General features: G+C 43.9%; 1 protein-coding gene across 2 annotated transcripts in view; it reads right to left on the bottom strand.

Annotated features, from left to right (window-relative positions):
• The window catches only part of INPP5K (inositol polyphosphate-5-phosphatase K), a 425,899-nt gene that overhangs the window by 29,356 nt on the left and 375,313 nt on the right, over positions 1-21,230 (bottom strand). For both annotated transcript variants that reach the window (XM_086955215.1, XM_086955214.1), the window contains one exon: positions 11,263-11,367. In XM_086955215.1, coding sequence (XP_086811341.1) covers positions 11,263-11,367 — 105 coding nt within the window. The remainder of the gene's footprint in view (positions 1-11,262; positions 11,368-21,230) is intronic.

Here is a 21,230-nt window from a genome sequence, read left to right as displayed (position 1 = left end):
AAACACATCATACTGAAATGGACAGGCAGAAAATGACTGACGAGATCTGACTTTGTTAGTCTTCACACTGGAGGTAGGGTTGCCACCTTTTCCCCAAAATAATACCGGCTATCTGTTCACGTTTTAAGATTCAGCAAAGGTCTGCACATGATTTATTTTGAAGTAGAATATGTATATTAAGTTGTAGGTATTCGTTTTAAAATGGATGTTCTCTCTTTGTTTACTTTAATTATCAGGGGTCATTAGGGCAGCGGTAGAACACATTTTAAAGTGTATTCTTCTGATATATATTCTTTAAAGTAAATATTAGCCCCTCAGCCTGGGGCGCCTCCTGGTGGGCCGCCGCACTAGGAACCCCTCCGCCCCCACAGACTATGCACGGAATTGCCATTATGCCATTTGATGAGCTTTATCTCGTATTATAAATACATGAGAGGCTGCATATGTCCTACTAAAGGGCAGCTCATTAATACAATCCATGCTTGCAATAGGTAAGAGATGGGCAGAATAACAATATGCAAAATGAATTCAAAATATGGCCACTGCACTTAAGGGAAACCATGTCAGGATGTTAAATTTAATGAGGGCCAGCACGTGTTCCTACATCTGCTTTAAATGTATATGCTGAACAAAACGCTAAGCAACCCTCCCCTTCAGCGAAAGTAGCTGTGGAGTTGGGAAAAATAAAATTAACTGAAAAAAAGCTTTAGGCTAGGACATACACTGCAAGATTCATTGGGATCTCCGTGTAGATAGCAAACAACTGCACCAGCTTCCTCATTTGGAGAGTACCTCTTAGGCACTGGCAGCAATTTGGGTCTTTCTTAGAAGTTTCAAGAACAGGTCAGACCTGATACAGATCATCATCATCATCATCATCATAAAACTTTATTCGGTCTTGGTTCGACCATAAAAGTACTTAATAATATTGCCTTCATCAAAAAATAAGAACAAAGTGCATCAACAAATTAAAAAAAAAAAACATACAAGATAGCACACTCAGATAATAGGTCAAGACAATTAATTCCTGAAATATACATATTTAAAATAGGAATGGACATGTGCAGATTACCCGAATGTAGGAACCGTCCAGGCAAATCATGACCAATATAGTACTATCTTGACTAAATTCCCTTAAAACAATATCATAGAAGCAGTACATCACATTGAAGGGCATCACAGTTGGGTCCATCTGACCTAACAGGGCACAGCACATTCATACATTTTTTTTAACAGTAAAGTGCATGCTATATAACAGATCAGGTCAGCCCAGATCCGGCATCAAACGCCTTACTCAGCCTCAGAAACGAAGCCAAGAAACAGGCAACAGCATAAGTTATGTGAGCATTCAGGAGTAATTGAAGGTACATAAGAGCGGGGTTAACCTGAACACAATCCAGGGATTTAAACAAGGGCACCAAAAATATCTGACGAGGAACATTATAAACAAAACACATAAAAACATGTGATGGGTGTCGACTGATTTTTCCCAGTAATCGGCTTAGATAAGATCAGCAACAGATGAAACTGATTAAACCAAAATCTAGCAAGGAGAAATCAATGACGACCATTCGATACATCAAGCAAATAGGACCTGATAACCGGCCCTATTACCATTTGCGCATGTCACCGCACATAGTGCTTATTAAGTGCTACATCCTCTCCCAAGGCTTTCCGCCATGATAAAAAGTTCTTCCGTGTCCAAGAAATATCTGCCTTCTGAATATTTTGTGGAGAATCAAACAGAGCTGTTCTTCCTAGCTTAACAAAGGTATCCGTATGTATGCTAGCCATCTAATTGACTTCTACCCATGAAGCTGCATACAATCCATAAGTATCTCCCTTTTAAATGATTCTCAGGTCTCACCTAAATGGTAAGCCACCTAATCAAGGGATGCAGTGCAATGAGGTCTGACAAGTAAGGCAGCCCCAGCTCCTTATGAACCATAAATTAGTGAGTAGATGCTGGAACTGTCAAAAAGACAACTACAGAATCTATTCTCCTGCACCTGGAGCTCCTTTGAGTCAATATAACCCCTTTCATTACTGCCATATGTGGCTACCAAGTCCGATTTAGCGAGATACATATTAATCAATGCGTCAAGTGGCTTACTACCAATTCTGCAGAAAAAGAAAAAGACCGCCGCTTTAGAACGGGACAGGAATAATCTTTTAGATTTTTTTTTAACCGGACCCAGGAGGATCGGTCATCAAAAACCACGCCTAGTTTTGTATAGGTCTGGATCCTGGACAATTTATGGTCCTGAACATGAATAGATCTAGACTTGGTCCCCTTAGGGCCCAATACCATCACTTGACATTTACCATAGTGGGTTGACAGGTCAAGACTGTTCATATATGTAATAAACCCATAAAGCAACGTCTGAAGGCTCAGGGTAGTTCTCGCCAGCAAGACAGTGTCGTCCGCATATAGCAAATCGGGGATCTGACAACCACCCCCTGGTGGATAGTCCGCCTGCTTATATAACAACCTGAACCCCAAGTCATTCACACACATGGTAATCACAAATGGTGCCAATATGCAGCCCTGTCTCACCCCACGTTTTAAAAGAAAGGGACTAGTACAGGACCCACCCAAGTTATACCAAATTACTTTAGTCATGTCCCTGAGCAGCTCACTAAGAAAATAGGCCATCTCTATATCTATTCCCATATCCAGCAAAATGGGCCACAGATTTGGTCTGTCCACTCAAAAGATCAGGACATGCCAATGAATGCAATAAATAGTGACCTGGGTCTCACCACGTATACTTGTTGATTAAAAAGAAAAGATTTAAGCATTGATTACATGTGCCAAGGCCAGGGCGAAACCCAAACTGTACGTCTGAAAGAATGGAACCGTTCACTCCCCAGGACATAGCCCTCTCCAAAATAAACCTGTCCATCATCTTAACTACTGAGTCTATCAGAGAGATTGGCCTGTAGCAACTTGGTAGCTCTCTCTTGCCCTTTTTATATACAGGCATGATAATGGACAGACAACGAATCTGGAAGACCTGTACATACTCACAGGGTAAACAGACGCGTTAAGACTGTGGCCCAAAGTTCAGGTGATACCTTGAATAGATCGTCAGGAATCCCATTGGGACCAGGGTCCTTATGATCTGTCATATGTCCTGTGGCTAAATGAATCTCATCTATATTGAATGTTACGTTGCACTGGTGGATAGTTAGCAAAGAGAACTCATGATGGCCATCACTGATCGAGGAATTATAAGTGCCCTCCAAATGCTCATTCCATTCCTCCGGTAGACTGTGTGATGAACTGGTGTGGGCTCCTTTGCCATTAAATAAAATGTGATTAACAACCTCACAAAACTTGCTACTATCTGCCCTGAGTGAAGCCTCCAGGAGATCATCCCAGGCTTCCTCTGTAAGTGCTCTCTTCCTTGTATTTAGCGCCTTCTTGTAAGCAATACGTCTGCTAGCTATTAAACAATGATCTTTGGGCAGGGCTTTAAGAGCAGCCATTAGTAGTTTGTGGGCTTTTGAGCAGTCTTTATTAAACCAACGTGGATTACTGGTTGCTGCCAATTTAGGGGGGAGTGATAACTTAGATTCAACTTCATTACCAATCTTTAAATATGCATTCAGGAAAGCAGGAATACATGAATCCTCAAGACATAATTGAAATTCTCCTCGTTTAGGACCCATTAGTCATTTTGAAAGGTCCTCAGAGATGATTTTCGACCACCTTAATCTTCTACCTTGATCAGTCACTACACCATCCGCATGAAGAAACCTGCCCTGTATGGGGCCCATACATGCAGGTCAGTGATGCTTAACAAAATACAAAAATACAATAATGATCACTAAAGCCAGAAACACTTATACAACAAGCATTTGCAATGCAACAGGTCTTGCATTTGGGAGAGTTTGAGCTATTGGCATTGTAAATGACAATGCCTTTTATTTATGTTGTTTGAAAACCTGCAAGCGCTGCATAAACATGCACTTTCTACTTGTATTCCTTCCTTACGAGAAGCAAGGCTGGCAGTAAAAGTGGTGCAGTTACCGCCAGCCTTGCTTCTCATAAGCAAATACTATAAGTACAAAGTGCATGTTTACGCACCGCTTGCACGTTTTCAAAACACAAAATAAAAGGCATTGTCATTTACAATGCCAATAGCTCAAACCCTCGCAAATGCAAGACCTATTGCATTGCAAACGCTTGTTGAGCTCTGAGACGCAGGCGGCAGAAGCCATAAGAAGGCAGGGACTGTGATGCCAGGCCATGCATTTCAAAAGCAGGAGGGCCAGTAGGCAGCTACAGCCAAAGCAGACCTCGTTTGAATGCACAGCATATGTGGCAAGATAAGACCAAGATTTCCATCCCTTTTTACAACAGAGCTCTGTAAACCATGAGCACTGGTTTCGAGTGCTCCAGCTTAAAGAAAGAAATAGTGCTCATACGTTATGAGTGACAACACATGTAACAGAGGCAGTCCTGGAAAATGGGAAAAGCTTTTTAAGCCCATATCCTGAATACAGCATGTCCTGCAGAGACAGCGCAAGCGCTGCCTAGGCGAGACTTAGAAAATGGTCTAGAAAATTCCACAAAGAAACAGAGACAAAAATATAAGCACAAAGCTACCATCAACGCTTTGAAACTTTTTGTTCACGACACACTCAAAATTAAATTATGTGAAGATATTGTTTAAAAAAGCACCTGCGTGACTATGTTCCATGTGCAAAGAGACTTCGTTATACACTTCATTGCATGAGGTAATGAAATATGTACAAGAAAGGTGTTAAAATCTCTTCTTTATTCTCCACTTTTACATTACAAATATAAATCGTCAATGTTTGTTCCCTAAGAATGGAAAGTGTGTTACAGAAGGTGGGGACCAGTGGTTGCGTTATAAAAGTTTAACAAAACAAACCACCAACCACAGGGGAGGTAAAGAGAATTGCTTGCAGATTAGCAGAACTTTTTGACAAGCTCTTGATGCTACAAATGAACGAAAAAGAAACCAAGATTAGCAAACCTCCTTTTGGGTGTCCCCTTGTTGAAGGCATGGCAGGATTAAAATATGATTTATAGCCTTCCAAAAAAGGAACCGTCTACATTCCATGTCTCCTGTAGGCAATCTATAACAAATCATCTAGAAAAGTCAACCAATCAGGATAATTTATTTTATTATTTATGCCAGCCACATTCCAAGATGCTAAACTGAGGGGACTAACAAAAGTGTCCCCACTGGCTGTATGACTTACCAGGATGTCATTAATGCTACCTAGATCATTTTCTGCTGTGGTGATATTTACACCACTCAGTGTGTCCCTCCTAACGGCCAGCTGCTCTGCATCCCTAGTACCGGGCGAATCTATGACATAATACCGACAGACAGAATATAGACATACAAAAATATTGCCACAAAAATATCGACATAAAAAATATTGGAGTTCTATCTACATAAAGGTAAGTGCAAAAATATTGAAAATAAAATATCGTAGTACAAAAATATCGAAGTTAAAAATATCGTTTTTAAATGTATTAATAATAATGTAAAAATAATTTAAAAATACATATAATGTAAGAAATTATAAATATAAACATTAAACATATTTAAAAAATAATAACTAATACATATAAAATAAATTTAAAACTCTACATAAAAATTAATATATATACTTACTCCACATATTGCAACAGTAGAGAAAGCGTTGGATAGCATAGGGGTACAAATTACTATTCCCACTCCAGAGGGTGCAACAGTAGGGAAAGCGTTGGAAAGCGTAGGGGTAAACATTACTATTCCCACTCCAGAGGGTGTAACAGTAGGGAAAGTGTTGGATAGCATAGGGGTAAAAATTACTATTCCCACTCCAGAGAGTGCAACAGTAGGGAAAGCGTTGTATAGCGTAGGGGTAAAAATTACTGTTCCCACTGCAGGGAGTGCAACAGTAGGGAAAGCGTTGGATAGCGTAGGGGTAAAAATTACTATTCCCACTCCAGAGGGTGTAACAGTAGGGAAAGTGTTGGATAGCGTAGGGGTAAAAATTACAATTCCCACTCCAGAGAGTGCAACAGTAGGGAAAGCATTGGATAGCGTAGGGGTAAAAATTACTATTCCCACTCCAAAAGGTGCAACAGTAGTGAAAGCGTTGGATAGCGTAGCAGTAAAAATTACTATTCCCACTCCAAAGGGTGCAACAGTAGGGAAAGCGAGGATAGCGTAGGGGTAAAAATTACTATTCCCACTCCAGAGAGTGCAACAGTAGGGAAAGCGTTGGATAGCATGGGGGTAAAAATTACTTCCCACACTACTCCCCCTTTAACACACAACACACTACACATACAAAAAAAACACAATTAATATAAATATCAACTAATCAATTAATAACAATTAATAGTATTACATTGATGTAATTAATAATTAACTAGTTAACACATATTAATTACCAATTAATAATTAATTACCAATTAATAATGGATTAACAAGATATTTTCAAGAATAAACAATATTTATTAATACATTATTTAAAATTAATATTATGAAATAATTAAAAAAACGAATTACCCATTAATTAATTAACAATTAACAATAAATACCAATAACTAAATACAATCTCTTTAATTAATTTAATAATGTCACGCCCTATTCCCCAATAGACACACAACCCACTACACAAGAACAAATCACATAAAAAATGTAATTGTCATTTAATCACTTAATTATAAATAATTACCAATTAATTATTAATTAACAATAACAAAACATAATAAATATTACTACATTAACTCGAATTAATTTAATTAATTAATAATACTTACCAATTAATTATTAATTAATAAGTATTTATTAATCAAAAATATTTTTTTAAATAATTAATTATAATTAAATTACTTCCCACACTATTCCCCTATAAACCCACAACCCGCTCCGATACTAAAACGCAAAATGTAACCAAAATTACTCATTTTTAAACATACATTAAAAACATATTTACCAAACATATAAACAACATAAAATACATAACACTAAACACAATTTCGATATAAATAACATATATACCTTAATATCGATATTCTGTCTATCGATATTATTGCACATCGATATTCTATACCATCGAAATTAAAACATCGATATTATTGTATATCGATATTTTAATTTCGATATTTTGTCTCTCTACCCACCGGGCACCTCACTACATATCCCCCCTGCTGATAATCGGCACATGCTGCCCGCCAACACTGTACGCATCATTTAGGTAGTCACCAGGAATATTGGGCAACATTAAGGGGTCATGTTTTCTCTAGGCCAAAATGAACTTTGGCAGTCTTCACCCAAGGGGAGGAGGGAGTGGGGGAGGCCTCGTGGGATTGGGGATTGTTAAAATTATGCAAAAGCGCTGGGCAGGCCGAATGTTGACGCCACATCAGCTCGTAATGTGAATTTTGAAAGTGAGTTGCAGCACAATAAACAGATTTAAACATAAAATGAACTTTGCTCTGCAGAGCCCCTTGTCTACCGTTTGATTTGACAGTTGGCCCAGTTCTTTCCTTGACAAACTACCTCCTATAAATCAGAACTATGTGGCCAATGTAGTGAGTCTTCCCCAGTGTATATCTTTTAGAGGTAGGTATAACAAAGTCTCTAACCTTAGGTAGCCTCATAAACCAGTTGTAGGTACTTTTAGTACAATCACTGGCCCACAATTGAGTTTGGACTGCCAACAAGCATTACAAATTTCCAAGAGGGAAATCTTGAATTTTAGAGGGACAGTTAAGCTGCCTGGAAAGGTTCAAGACCATTCGGACAGCTCTATGACAGTCAAAATTAGTGACTAAACAATCCCTGTGAAAGGTTTTGGGAGTTGGTCCAATCCAATCCACCCTCCGAGCCATAATAAGCTTACTGGCCAGGGTTCGCCCTTCGTCACCCAGTTGAGAAATCCAGTAGCTAACCTTATTTCTTAGACTGGGATAGTGTTTCAAAACTGGGACCCCAGTGAGTACCACAACATAAGGGGCCGAGCCAAGAGGAATATTAAGGATGGTTTGAGGGGTGCAAAACCATCTTTCCTACTCATGACACCCTGCTCCCCCCGAGATAGATGATATACTGAATTACACCTAGCGCCTCCCAGAGGATCCGCAGGCTTTGGCCGGCTTGAAAGACCAGGCCGCACAGACTGGTTCGGGCAAATTCTCCTGAGAATCAGATACTTTTTGCTTTTTTTGCATTTGGATGCTAGGGGGGCCATAATCAACCGGAGAGTTCCTGATAACGATCTTAGATTCTGGTCAGTGAACATCTACAATAGCAGTTCCTTCAGTGGGCCTATCTAACTGTAGCTTGCCACTCTTCCTCATCACAGTGTTCCTCGTGGGATCAGGACAAGATGAGGAGACAACATCAAGCTCCAAAGGAGCGGCACGAATACTTACCTTCTCTATTGTATATTTTTTCATTAACTGCCCCCACTGCTGTTGGTAGATATGAGACAACTGAAGAAGTAGAGAGGATATTAGAGACAATATCCTTTGGGGCAGTACCAGGCTAGGAGACTCCTGGATCCGCTGAGGAGTTTTAGCGCTCGCTCATTTCAGTACGCAGAGAAAATAATAAAACTCAAATGAATACGGGGTGGCCGTAGTCTGGTGATAACATGCGAAGCTGAGAGCAGCCAGCGCTTTATGCGCAAATGTCTGCGGACATCTTCTCCTTCTGCTGCAGGCTGACAGAGTCTGCTGGGATGTGTGGTCCCTCCACAGGGAAAAGCACAGATGAGCAGAGTGTCCCCAAAGGAATCAATTATTTGCCTGTTACGAAGAACACAAGATGAGTGGCCCACCCCAACTTCTTCCAAGCAGCAAGCAGTAGGCATTGTTCCCATAGCAAATCCCAATATTATTGTTAAATTACACGGTATGTCTCAAGTATACCTTCTGGCCTTGTAGATGACAGGTGGGTGGCCAAGCCTAGCCTTCTCTGGGCGATGACGGGCACATCACAGGCTGCCCTTGGCCCAGGCTTGGCCCATGTGCGGTCCGCACCCTAGGAGATGGTGAAACGCCCATATAGCGTGGGAGGGCTGGAAATTCAGCTGACATCCCATCCTCCTCCTAGACACTGAGTTGTGGGAGTAGAGTCTCTCCGGAAGCAACAAAAACCAGCAGTGCTCAAAACGGCCATCACCGCGGGAGATGGTAGAATATAGCGCAGCGGTGCAGGAAATGCAGCTGGCAGTCCCCCCTCCTCCTATGAGACTGCGAGCCCCTCCAGCAGTGACAAAGATAAGCAATGATCAAAGCATAGCCTGATGGTTAATATGCCAGTGGTTGATCATTAGGAATAAATGACAACACCAAATAGATTCGGATTGAGAATTGCCTTGTATTAATAAAAGGGATTTTGTTTGAAAGTCACTCGTCTCCACTAAGAGGGTTATTACTTAAAGGTTCTTTAATTAATTGAACCTAATGTATCCACAGGATTACTTTGATATTAATCACCAATTTCAGAACAGGTAAACCAATACAATCATGAGAAGAAACACACAGCAAAGAAAGATTATACTCAAAATTATTTGTATTGGAGATAATCAGGTAGACAATTTCATGGGGATAAAGCATAGAACAAAACTCTTAACATAAAAGTCATGAAAAGCAGTATATCTGTGTCAACTAGTCAGTTCATAACAGTGCATCAGCTCCGAAAATAAAAGAGGAAAACCAAAATCATAAATGTATCATGGTATCCTTCAGTACAAACAATGTTGAGGAGTTGATGTCTTAGGCCGACGTTTCGGTCTTGTATGTTGTCAATCTATCAGACCATCATCAGGACTTCACTTTTCATCAAATAAAACCCCTTAGGTGCATCAAATGTAGAGGGCTAATCTTCTGGAATGGGCACTAGTTCCAACCGAATGAAATTAGCCAGGTAGATCTGTTAGGGCTCTTCTTTGTATTTTAGAGCTTATTAGATAGGAGTAAGATGCTTGGTATCCAGAATGATCAGGAATACTTGCAATATTAAATGCGGTCAGAAGGTCGCTCTGCAATCGTCAGTAGCTGCTCGCGGGATAATCTCGGGCTCCAGTTGAGAAAATTCAACCGCATTTAATATTGCGAGTATTCCTGATCATTCTGGATACCAAGCATCTTACTCCTATCTAATAAGCCCTCTACATTTGAGGCACCTAAGGGGTTTTATTTGATGAAAAGTTAAGTCCTGATGATGGTCTGATAGATGACAACATACAAGACCGAAACGTTGACCTGAGACATCAACTCCTCAACATTGTTTGTACTGAAGGATACCATGATACATTTATGATTTTGGTTTTCCTCTTTTATTTTCGGAGCTGATGCACTGTTATGAACTGACTAGTTGACACAGATATACTGCTTTTCATGACTTTTATGTTAAGAGTTTTGTTCTATGCTTTATCCCCATGAAATTGTCTACCTGATTATTTCCAATACAAATAATTTTGAATATAATCTTTCTTTGCTGTATGTTTCTTCTCATGATTGTATTGGTTTACCTGTTCTGAAATTGGTGATTAATATCAAAGTAATCCTGTGGATACATTAGGTTCAATTCATTAAAGAACCTTTAAGTAATAACCCTCTTAGTGAAGACGAGTGACTTTCAAACAAAATCCCTTGAAGTCATTTCTCACTTCAACTATTCATTGCCCAAGCCTACAAGGGTATATTGGGTCTTCCCACCTTTTGGATATTGTATTAATAAAAGCAAAGCAATTTTTTTTAATGCGTTCATAAGCTTGAATGAGCATCTCTCGGTTTTAATTGAATCTAATTATATTATTGCTCTGAGGAAGAGATAAGTATAACACCAACCCATGTTGTTACGTTCCCATTTTTAAAGCAACAAATATTGGAATTCGAATAAAGAGAAATTTGATAAGCAAACTAAAATTATAGACTTGGAGTCACTCTTTACAAAAACAAATATGATACTAGCGCTGTTTTAGTCAAAAGTTATCTTTGTATTTATCTACCTTTATGTTAGTGCTCTTGATTCAAACCAATTTAGTAGGTACCTCTGCTGAGGAACAGTAACTCTAAGGCAAGAGGATTCCTACAGCCAACATTACCTAATGATATTACATTATGGCAGTCCAATACTCCCAAAATATTTGCATGGACGTAATACACCCCCAGTGTAGCATGATGGCGAGCACCCTACTTGCTCCTAACACCCACAGTGTCATAGATAACAGACTTCACTGGTATGCAGCAGATTAGAACAAATTATTTACCTTGAAAGGCTCGCTGATGCCAGTCACGCTCTGCATGTTGTGGCAAAAGTAACATAGTAGGAATTCTCCTCCCTCGAGTGGGAGCTCATCTGCGCTGATATAAACCTGCATGGTAGGACAAAGAAAGTCACATTAGAACCAATGAGAGGTAAGCACCAGGTGATTTTAGGGCAACATGCTCATACCAGATAGGACATTTTTATACTGCCATCTACAGGTTTAACAAGCAATCTCCAACAGAGCACATTCCCATGCAATTATCCCATAGGGCCATAGGCACTCCTCTCCTCAGAACACTTCCTGACGGAGAGCACTTTAATAGGTTTTCTCTATAGATACACAAACCCCTGAATGCAGTCACACAAATCCCTTTAAGATACATGCCATGAGGATTCACCCATGCAGCCTCTAGGCACACATTCCGCAATAACAATACTATTGTGTGCTCTCTGTGCAAGGGTCCCAGAGAAACTACATATCTACTGATAGGATGTAATGAGATTAGAATCAAGGTCACAATCAGAGGCCTTAGAAACGAATATTATTATAAAATCCTTTCCACAAGTCCATAGAGTTTCCCTGTTCTGGTTTTAACATTTTCTTATCGTTTTTACTGCCGCCTCTCTGGCATACCCTGCGATGATCCGATGTCTCCCTGCTTCACAGGTCAGTGCTCAGAGACAACAAACTGGTTTGAGCACATTGGAAAAACTTGAAGTGAATAAATAAATACAAGTAATGACTGAGCCCTGAGGTTTTCCATATAATGCATGAAATGACCAGTTACTGAACTGCCCTCGGCCGGTTCATAGGACCTCAAGAGATCAGGGACTGAAACTATGGGCCAGATGTATCAAGGCTTTTGCGACTCGCAAAGGCCAAAATTCGCAGAATTTCGGCCTTTACGACTCGCAAACAGCCTTTTAGCATAATTTGGAATGTAAGAAAAAATCGCAATTTAGGGAATCGCAAAAAATTGCGATTCCTTATTTTCCCATAACATTTAAGGAATCGCAATTTTTGCGATTCCTTAAATGCTATGTATGAAGCAATTTCAATTTGCGAATTTGTGTTAAGAAATTGCAAATTACCACCAATTTTGTATTTGGTGGTAATTTGCGATTTCTTTTAAAATTGCCCTATTTGGCAATTGCAAGTGTGGCATGTGACGCACATACACCATAGGACATGTATGTGCGCCACATGCACACACATGTAGATTTCAGGGGTGCAGCAGGGTGTCTTTGAGACACCCCTGCACCCTTGAAATAATTCTTAAATTGCGATTAGCAAATTGCGAATTCGCAATTTGAGAATTATTGCACTATCATTCGTATGGGCCTCCTGGCCCATAGGAATGCATTGGAAATTATTCCTTATTTGCGAATTTGCAAAATGCGAATTCGCAAATAAAGAATATTAAGGAATCGCTAAAAAATAGCGAATTTGCATATACATTCCATTTTGCGAATTCTAAATAGCGATTTGCAAAAAATTGCTATTTAGAATTCGCAAATCGGAATATTGATACATCTGCCCCTATGTATCCAGAGATGGAGATGGACTCTTGACTGTTGCCACTCTCCCAATGCTCCAGATCCCACGTTCTTCTTTAATCATCTAAAAGCACAATTTGAACATAGGTCTAGATGTGTCAAGGAGCAGGAGAGTGGGCCATGCAACAGAAGGGTCTGGGTGAATAAGGATACAGTAATTTCTATAGTGAGTAACCAGTGCTAATTCTTGAGTTCGTAAAACACGGAAATCCTACACTAGAAGCCTCATAAGTGCAGTTTACAGCAAAGAAGGTCGATGCATGACATCCTGAATACAAGTAATCCATTATTGTGCCGAGAATGTTTTAGACATCTCAGGGGAAAATAGAAATGTTCGAAATCTTTGCTAGCAAAAGATCAGGCAAAAAAGCAAGACAAAAAAAGAAAGGCAGAATGAAGAAAGACAGTTTGAAAATTGTATTGCATCTCCCTTACAAAAACTTACTAAAAGGCTACAAAGTCCTGCGATTCACATGCCCTAACACAACGACAATACGATCCTGGCAGATCGTACCTCATTACAAATGCATTTAATAGAATCTCATACTGTGTGTTTTATTGGGAAAATGGAAATGTGAACACATGGCACTTGAAAACACTCAGTTTCATTAGAATGTTATGTGATTTGTAAAGCGCAATATCACCAGCAAAGGTATCCTGGTGCTGAGCAGGTGTGTCTGCCTAGCCCGGCCTAAGGTAGGTCAATTAATTTAAAAGCTAGGTTTTCTGCTTCTTGCTGGAGTCAAAAAAGGGAGGAAGAGTTGTGATGTAGGAGATTGTTCCAAGCTTCGGGGGAAATGTAAGAGAACTCCTGTCCTCCTGATCTGGTTCTGTATATGCGTGGGATGCATGCGAGTAGGAATCGTGCGGAGCAGAGGTGTCTAGGTGGATGGCGAAAGGAGATGCAACCATTCAGGTAGGTGGGTTCTGAGTTATGTAGTGCCTTGAATGTGTGTGTGAGGAGTTGTAATGGACCATGTTTGTCTATAGTGTAGTTCCTTGAGGTGTGGTTAGATGTGGGTTCTGTGTGGGAGGTTTAGGATGAGTCTGGCTGCAGAGTTCTGGGTGGTTTGTAGTCTTCTAGTGATTTGCTCGGCGATACCGGTGTCAAGGGTGTTCCCACAGTACAACTTGCTGGGGACTTAAGACATGTGTGACAGTTTTTCTAGTATTTCTTGGTAGCCATCTGAAGATCTTTAGGGTGTGGAAGCAGGATGCAGTGATGGTGTTGACTTGTGTGGTCATGTCCAAGTTGCTGTTGATCATTAATCTGAGACTCCAGGCATGGGTTTTGGGTGTGAGTGTGGGTGTGGTCCGAGTTCCGCCAGCACCAGTTGAAGTCCCATGGTGAGGTGCTCTTGCCGAAGATCACTACTTCTGTCTTAGTGCTGAGCTTGAGACAGTTGGCTTTCATCCATTTAGTGACTTTGGTCACGCAGGCGGTGAACTTGTTTTTTGTGGTGGGGGTCTTGTGCTGGAGGGAGAGTATGAGCTGCATATCGCCTACGTGAGGATGTTGATGTCATGTGCACAAATGACATCGGCCAGATGGATCATGTATATGTTGAAGAGGATGGGAGTGAGCGATGAACCTTGAGACCCTCCGCAGATAAGTTTGACGGGTTCTGAGCAGTAAGGAACCAGGTTGACAACTTGTGTTTTATCCATAAAGGAGCAGATCCAGTGAGGCGGGGACCTTGGAAGCCAATCTAGTGCAGGAGCCTGATAAGGATGCGGTGTGAGACTGTTTGAAATGCTGCAGAGAGGTCCAGGAGAATGAAGCTAGCCACGTCTCCTTTGTCTAGAATCACATGGTGTTCTTTGTGCAGCAATGAGTGCTGTTTCTGTGGTTTGGCATTAATCCGGGCTTCGTGACGTCAATGAGCTGGTGGTTGCTGAGGTGATCGGTGAAGAGTCAGTTGATTCTTTTCTCTAAGACCTTTGCTGAGTGGTGGCAGATAGATAGGTCTGTAGTTGGAAAGCGAGATTGGGTCAGCGGAGGCTTTTCTTGAGTAGAGGCATGACTGTGGCATGTTTCCAGCAGTCGTTTAAGGTGTTGATAGTGCTGCGCTGATCGGTAGGGGTCCTTTAGTGAAGATGTTATGGAGGCAAGGGTTAGCTAGCGCCCGAATGGATGGTCTTCATGGGAATAGCAATTTTGACATTGGTAATGACAGTTCATCGGCTATGATGAGAAGTTAAGTTGCGACGGTGACGAAGTTGTGATTTTGTTACAGAAGAATTTTGAGAGTTTGTTACAAAGGTCTTGAGAAGGGGGTATTATTGCTGAAAACAGCAGGAGGCGCAACAAAATCTTTGATGAGGGAGATGTTCTCCTTGCTGCTGTTAGTGCTGACGTCAATGCAATCTGCAAGAGCTGTGCACTTGGTGCTCCATACCTGCTGATGGTAGCATCTTAGGGCTGATTTGAAGATATCTTTATCTGCAGTGTCTTGACTTGTTCTCTATTTGCGCTCCAATTGCTTGCAGTGGCATTTTGTCAGCCCGAGTTTATCTGTCTACCAGCTGGCCTGTGGGAGGGCAATTGCCCTTGATTTTCACTTGAGGGAAGCTAGGGTGTCAGGGCATTCGGTGATCCAGCTGTTGAAGTTTTTGATGGCTTTCAGCAAGTCACTGGTGTGCTCACAGAGGGCAGAAGCCCACTCTCTTTTCTGAGCTGCAGTGAGTGGTTCACGTAATGCTAGGTCTGTCATAACGTGGGATTTGTATGCTGAAACTGACAAGGGTGTGGTCTGCCCTGGTCATAGTTGCTGGCTTGTCGACTGAGATGTTGCTGATTGAGGAGAAAATGAGGTCCAACAGGTATCAGCATGGGTGGGTGGGTTCGCCAACATGCTGGATGAGGTTAAGGCATCTGAGGTTTTTCTAGAAGGGCCTGAGAGTTTAGGTCGGTGCAGTCTTCTAGGTGAACGTTAAGGTCACTGAGAAGGATGAAGGTGCTAGTGTTAATGATAGGGGGTATGACAATTTCACTGGCAAAATTGTTGTGGGTGTCCTGGTGTCACTATAAAATGGTTTATGGCTATGATGAGCACCTTGAAAATGAGGTGGTCTGTGTAGCTGATGGGGGTGTCCGTGTAGTTATTGGAGCTGATAGTGCCTTTGAATAGGATGGTGACTCCACCTTTGGGCTCATGATGAAGGTCTTGCCTAATGATCCTGTAGCTGGCAGGGATGGCTATAGTGATGTCTGGTGCCAAGGCTGGGTTTAGTCCTCTTTCCAAGAGAAAGAGCATGTCCAGAGCATAGTCATGCAGTTTTAATTCTTTTATAGGCCCCTTTCATTTCTTTTTTTTCTACTTTTTTTTATTTGTTTAGAGCATCTGCAGGGCATTGCATCGAGTGCAGCCACTGCTTCTAAAAAGAGCAGACAATTTGGAAAGGCACTGTGCACAATATAAAGTACCAGTATATCAATTCGAGGAAAGTACTGGGTTCCCCAAACATTGAGAGATGGTGCCCGGGAGATAATAAACCCCTAATTGCGGTGTTCCTTAAAAAGACTGTATTGTGTGGGTGGGAGGACGTTTTTGTTCTTTTCTTTTCTTTTCTTTTATTGATACATTTCGCAGAGCATTTCAATGATAGCATAGTTTGCATGGCATGCAAATACAAATCTATATTATTCCAACAATTATCTGTACACATCTCCCAAAACTCAGCTCCTATATCCGTCCTTTGTTTTCCTACCCCACTCGTGGAAATGTACATTAGGAGGTCGCTCAGTTTACATTGTTCAAACACTTGCATCGGAGTCAGAGTCCTCGGGGGTGGAGGTTTACATATGCCAACCTGGTAAGTGTTCCAGCCTCCCCAGACCTTCTCCCACCTTCTCGGACAGCTTCGATGTATATATACTGATCTTTCTGCGACCATCGCCAGGTCCATATCCTTGCACCACTGAGTGAGAGTGGGGCTAATCCTAGACCCCCAGCGTTGTGCAATGCTCCGTTTCACTACTGTCATGCCCAAGGTTACCCAGTCTTGGGCAATTCTGTTTAGGTCTGTTGGTTCCCATATATTGAGTAGGCAGCACCTAGGGTTTGGCAATACAGTAACCCGTGTGACCTGAGAGAGAGTCCTCATCACTGCCATCCAATACCCCACAATGTTAGGGCAATTCCAAATGGTATGGTAAAATGTACCCGTCTCTCCGCATTGTCTGAGATAAAGCGGCTTGTCTGCCCTTCCTATCGTATGTAGGAGCGTCCTAGTATAGAATGTGTGGTGTAAATTTTTTAATTGCACCAGCCTGAGCCTCGATGGAAGAGCGACTTCTTTAGGGGAAGCTAGCGCCTCCCTCCAATCCGCCTCGTTAATGTCACCCACCTCTTGCTCCCACTTAGTCTTCAGGGTCCCTGTGGAGTCAGGTCTGTTATTAACTATTTTCCTACACCTCAGCGAGATTGCCTTTTTTTTAAGGTGATCTGTCAGGAGCCTATCCTCCAATGGAGAGGACTCCTCAGGATTCGGATCTGGTGGTAACAGGGACTTCAATATGTGTCTAACCTGTGTGTATCGGAACAGTTCTGTCTCTGCTAGGCCATAGGTGGCCTGTAATTGAGTAAATGCAATCACCCCTCCTTTCTGCCACAGGTCCCCAACCGTCGATATGCCTATTGAGTCCCAATTACGGAAACCCTTAGTATTGCCCAGCACTTAAGCTTTTTCGTAACCCTTAGTGGCATTGCCTGCGTGACCACTCCGTTCCACCCTAGTGCCGGCTGTGCGCAAACCATGAACGTATTGTGAGTGGTGTTGGTGCCGTAATATTGTGCCTCTTTTGTTTGTTGTACAAGGCGCTCATTATCCCAGCCGGTGCTAGAAGATGCCTGTCTAGCCTGAATGCAGGGTCCTCTTGAGGAACGTGGAGCCAGTGATTAATCGCGACAAGCTGGGAAGCCCAATAGTATGCTTTGATGTCGGGAAGAGCAATCCCGTCATCGTACCAGTTTCTAGTGAGTTTTTGTAGTGCTATGCGGGGTGTTTTCCCGTCCCAAAGCAGCGTCGTCACTTCCGCATTAATTGCTCCGAAATATGCCGATGGGACAGGGAACGGAGTATTCTGCAACGCATATATAGTGGGAGTGCCACCATCTTAAAGAGTGCAGCTCGACCCAAGGCTTGACGTCATTTTTAAATTGTGCCAGGGGTTGAGTCAAGTTTATTTCCGTGAATTGTGCATGGTCATGCGTCACAAATATCCCCAGGTACTTAAACCCATTTGAGACTATTTGGAGAGCGCAGCTGTGGCGGGGGACCCTGAAGGACATACAGCAGTGACTTGTCCCAATTGATTGTGTATCCGGATATCTGCCCAAAGGCAGCACATATATTTAAAAGACGTTCAATGGAGCCCGCTGGGGACGTCAAATACAATAGAATGTCATCCGCATAGAGCAAAATATGGTCCTCTCAGCCAATCGCTCATCTGATTCCCCTTATCAAAAGGTCCTGCGTGATCCACACCGCCAGAGGCTTCAGTACTATTGTGAAAAGCAGGGGTGACAGCGGGCATCCCTGTCTCTTCCCTCTCCCCAGCAGGAATTTTTTCGATAAATAGTCATTTTTTTTTTTTAAATATATTTTTATTGCAGAGTTATAAACCACAGGATACAATTAATCAGCCAGTACACTTGTGAGATCCCCCCGTCCAATAAGAATTCCCAGTCGTACACAGCCATTCAGCCCGCATCCCGGAGGCCGGGCGGCATATTATATCGCTCAAGAGGAACACATCACAGTGCACGTCCCATAGGGACCCTGGTTGAAAGATCGTTTTGCGTATCTGCTTTTACCCCCCCTCCCACAACAACATTCCCGTCAGCCATCCCAGTGTTAGTCAGTGATGTCGCCCTTGTCGGGACCTGCCCTAGGCGCTATGGGTCGTCACACCTGGCCACTCTACCCAGTCATTCTACCCTCCACATAGTATCCACCGTCCCAGTAGATCCAAGGCCCTAACAAGCGACCATCTAATGGCTTCCGGCCCCCCCCCGAACACCCTACAACCAACCCCCCCAAAGCCCCCCCTCCCCTGGCAACTGCTAAGGTGTGTGCCTCGTCCTGTCTGGATTGGAAGGGTCCACTACAGTGCGTGGTACTATACTTCTGTGTTCGCCCCGCGGTGTCCAGCGGCTTAGTCCTCGCCATCCTCATCCTCTACCAAAGAATCACGCAAAGCCTGTACCACTAACTCCCATGCACGCGCCGCATCCAATGTCTTCTCATTCCCCAACTTTACAGCATGCTTCATCCGGAGCACACTCTCGCAGTCAGACCACCGCAGCAGCTCATTCTTCCATCTACGCAGTGAGGGTCCCCCCCTGGACTTCCAATGCCACGATATTTCCCTCTGTGCCAATATCAGGCCCAGATCCATGAATTTGCTTGTCACCCTGGTGTGCTTAGTATGCGGGAACCAGAGCAATAGGCACGCCGCCATGTCGAATTCCACCTCCCTGTCAGTCACTTCATTCAAAAGTTCCCCTACCTCCACCCAATAGGTCCCCAGTTGTGGGCACCCCCAAAACAAGTGGACCATGTCCGCTCCTGGGGACGAACACCGCGGGCAACAGGCATCCGGCACCCGAAAGTACCGCTGTAATTTCTCAGGAGTTAAATAGGCCCTATGGAGCACATAGAAATGCACCTGCTGAAAGCGCGCGTTTCTAGTGCCCTTCCACGTGCGTCGCAGGATGTGACCCCATGCCGTATCCGGTATGGGCCGGCCGACGCTCACCTCCCATTTAGCCTTGAGCCCTTGGAGTGGTTCCAGCCCCTCGCTCAGCATCCTATTATGGAGGCACGTCACTGCTTTGAACGTACCAGCCGCCATCACCACATATTGGCACGCCATAGTCGTCGTGGGTTCCAGGAGCCCCTCTTTCCAGTGCTTTTGTATGGCAGCCACTACTGCCGCGTGTAGGAGGAAGCCCCCAGCAGGCAGCCCGAACTGGTCCCGGAGCACTTCGAACGGCGCCAAAGCCCCATCTATGTACAAGTCGCCCACCACCTGCAGTCCCGCCTCCTCCCAATCCAGCAACGGGGACCAATCTCCTCCGTGCGGCAATGCCGTCAACATCCCGATCGGGATCTCCGGGGCATAAGGCCGCGATGCCCTCGCTCTCCGAAGGCTCCTTTGCCAGCACAGCCGGAGCGTCCGCTCTTCCATGGTGAGGGCCCGTAACTCGAGCCGCTGCTGCATGATGATGTAGGACAGCACGTGGTGTTGTATTCCCCGATCCCGGTCCTCCTCCGGGCCCTGGAACACCCTGGCTATGTTCTGTGTAAGGACCTGCAACTGCGCTGCAAGATAATACAGCTCGAGGTCGGGCACAGCCATGCCTCCTTCCAGCTTGGGGCGAAGTAGCGTGCTCAGGGCTACTCTACGGCGGCCATGCCCCCATAGAAAGCCAATTATCATTGACCGCAGTTCTCTAAACACCCCCTGGGGAATCCAGACAGGCAGCGTTCGGAAATAATAGAGGAAGCGGGGGAGCGCCACCATTTTCAACAGTGCTATCCTGCCCAGGACTGTCAGCGGGAGGGTTGACCAGAAAGACAAGCTGCCCCGCAGCGCCCGGACACAGCGGCTAATGTTGCCCTCCAATAGGTCCGCAGCCGCGTGGTAAATGCGGACACCCAAATAGGTGATGCAAGAGGGTTCCCATACCACACCCAAATCGCTGCTAGGGGCTGGCGATCCCGCTCGCAGCGGGAACACACAAGTCTTCGCCCAATTGACCTTAAGGCCTGACAGCCGGCCGAACTCAGACAACAGATCCATCGCTCCAACCAATGCCCCCGAGGTGTCAGCTAGGTACAGGAGCAAGTCATCCGCGTATAGCGATATATAATGCCACTGCCCGCCACTAACTATCCCCGCGTATCGGTCACCTGACCTCGCATGGACCGCCAAGGGTTCCATCGCCAGGGCAAACAATAGGGGGGAGAGAGAACATCCCTGTCGTGTTCCCCTGCCCACCGGGTACGCCGCAGACACCAGGCCGCCCAATCGTACTCTCGCCGTCGCCGAGGTATACAAGACCCTCGTCCACCTCCGAAACCCCTCGCCCATGCCAGACCTCTCTAGCACTCCATCCAGGAAAGGCCACTCCAAGCTATCAAAGGCCTTCTCGATGTCCACAGACAGAACCGCCGGTGCTCCCTCCCTGTCCAAGATGGCGTCCATTATTCCCACCAGGCGGCGGATATTCAGCGCCGTGCTCCTCGTGGGTATAAACCCGGCCTGGTCCCTGTGTACCAGGCCCGTCATATGCGGGGCCAGCCTGGTGGCCAGGATTCGGCTCAGGATCTTATAATCCACCGTCAGCATGGACAGCGGGCGATAAGACCTCACATCCGCGGCATCCCGGCCAGGCTTGAGGA

This window comes from Lissotriton vulgaris, chromosome 2_1, assembly GCF_964263255.1.
Source record: "Lissotriton vulgaris chromosome 2_1, aLisVul1.2, whole genome shotgun sequence".
Lineage (NCBI taxonomy): Eukaryota > Metazoa > Chordata > Amphibia > Caudata > Salamandridae > Lissotriton > Lissotriton vulgaris.
This window is presented reverse-complemented; position numbering and strand designations above follow the sequence as displayed.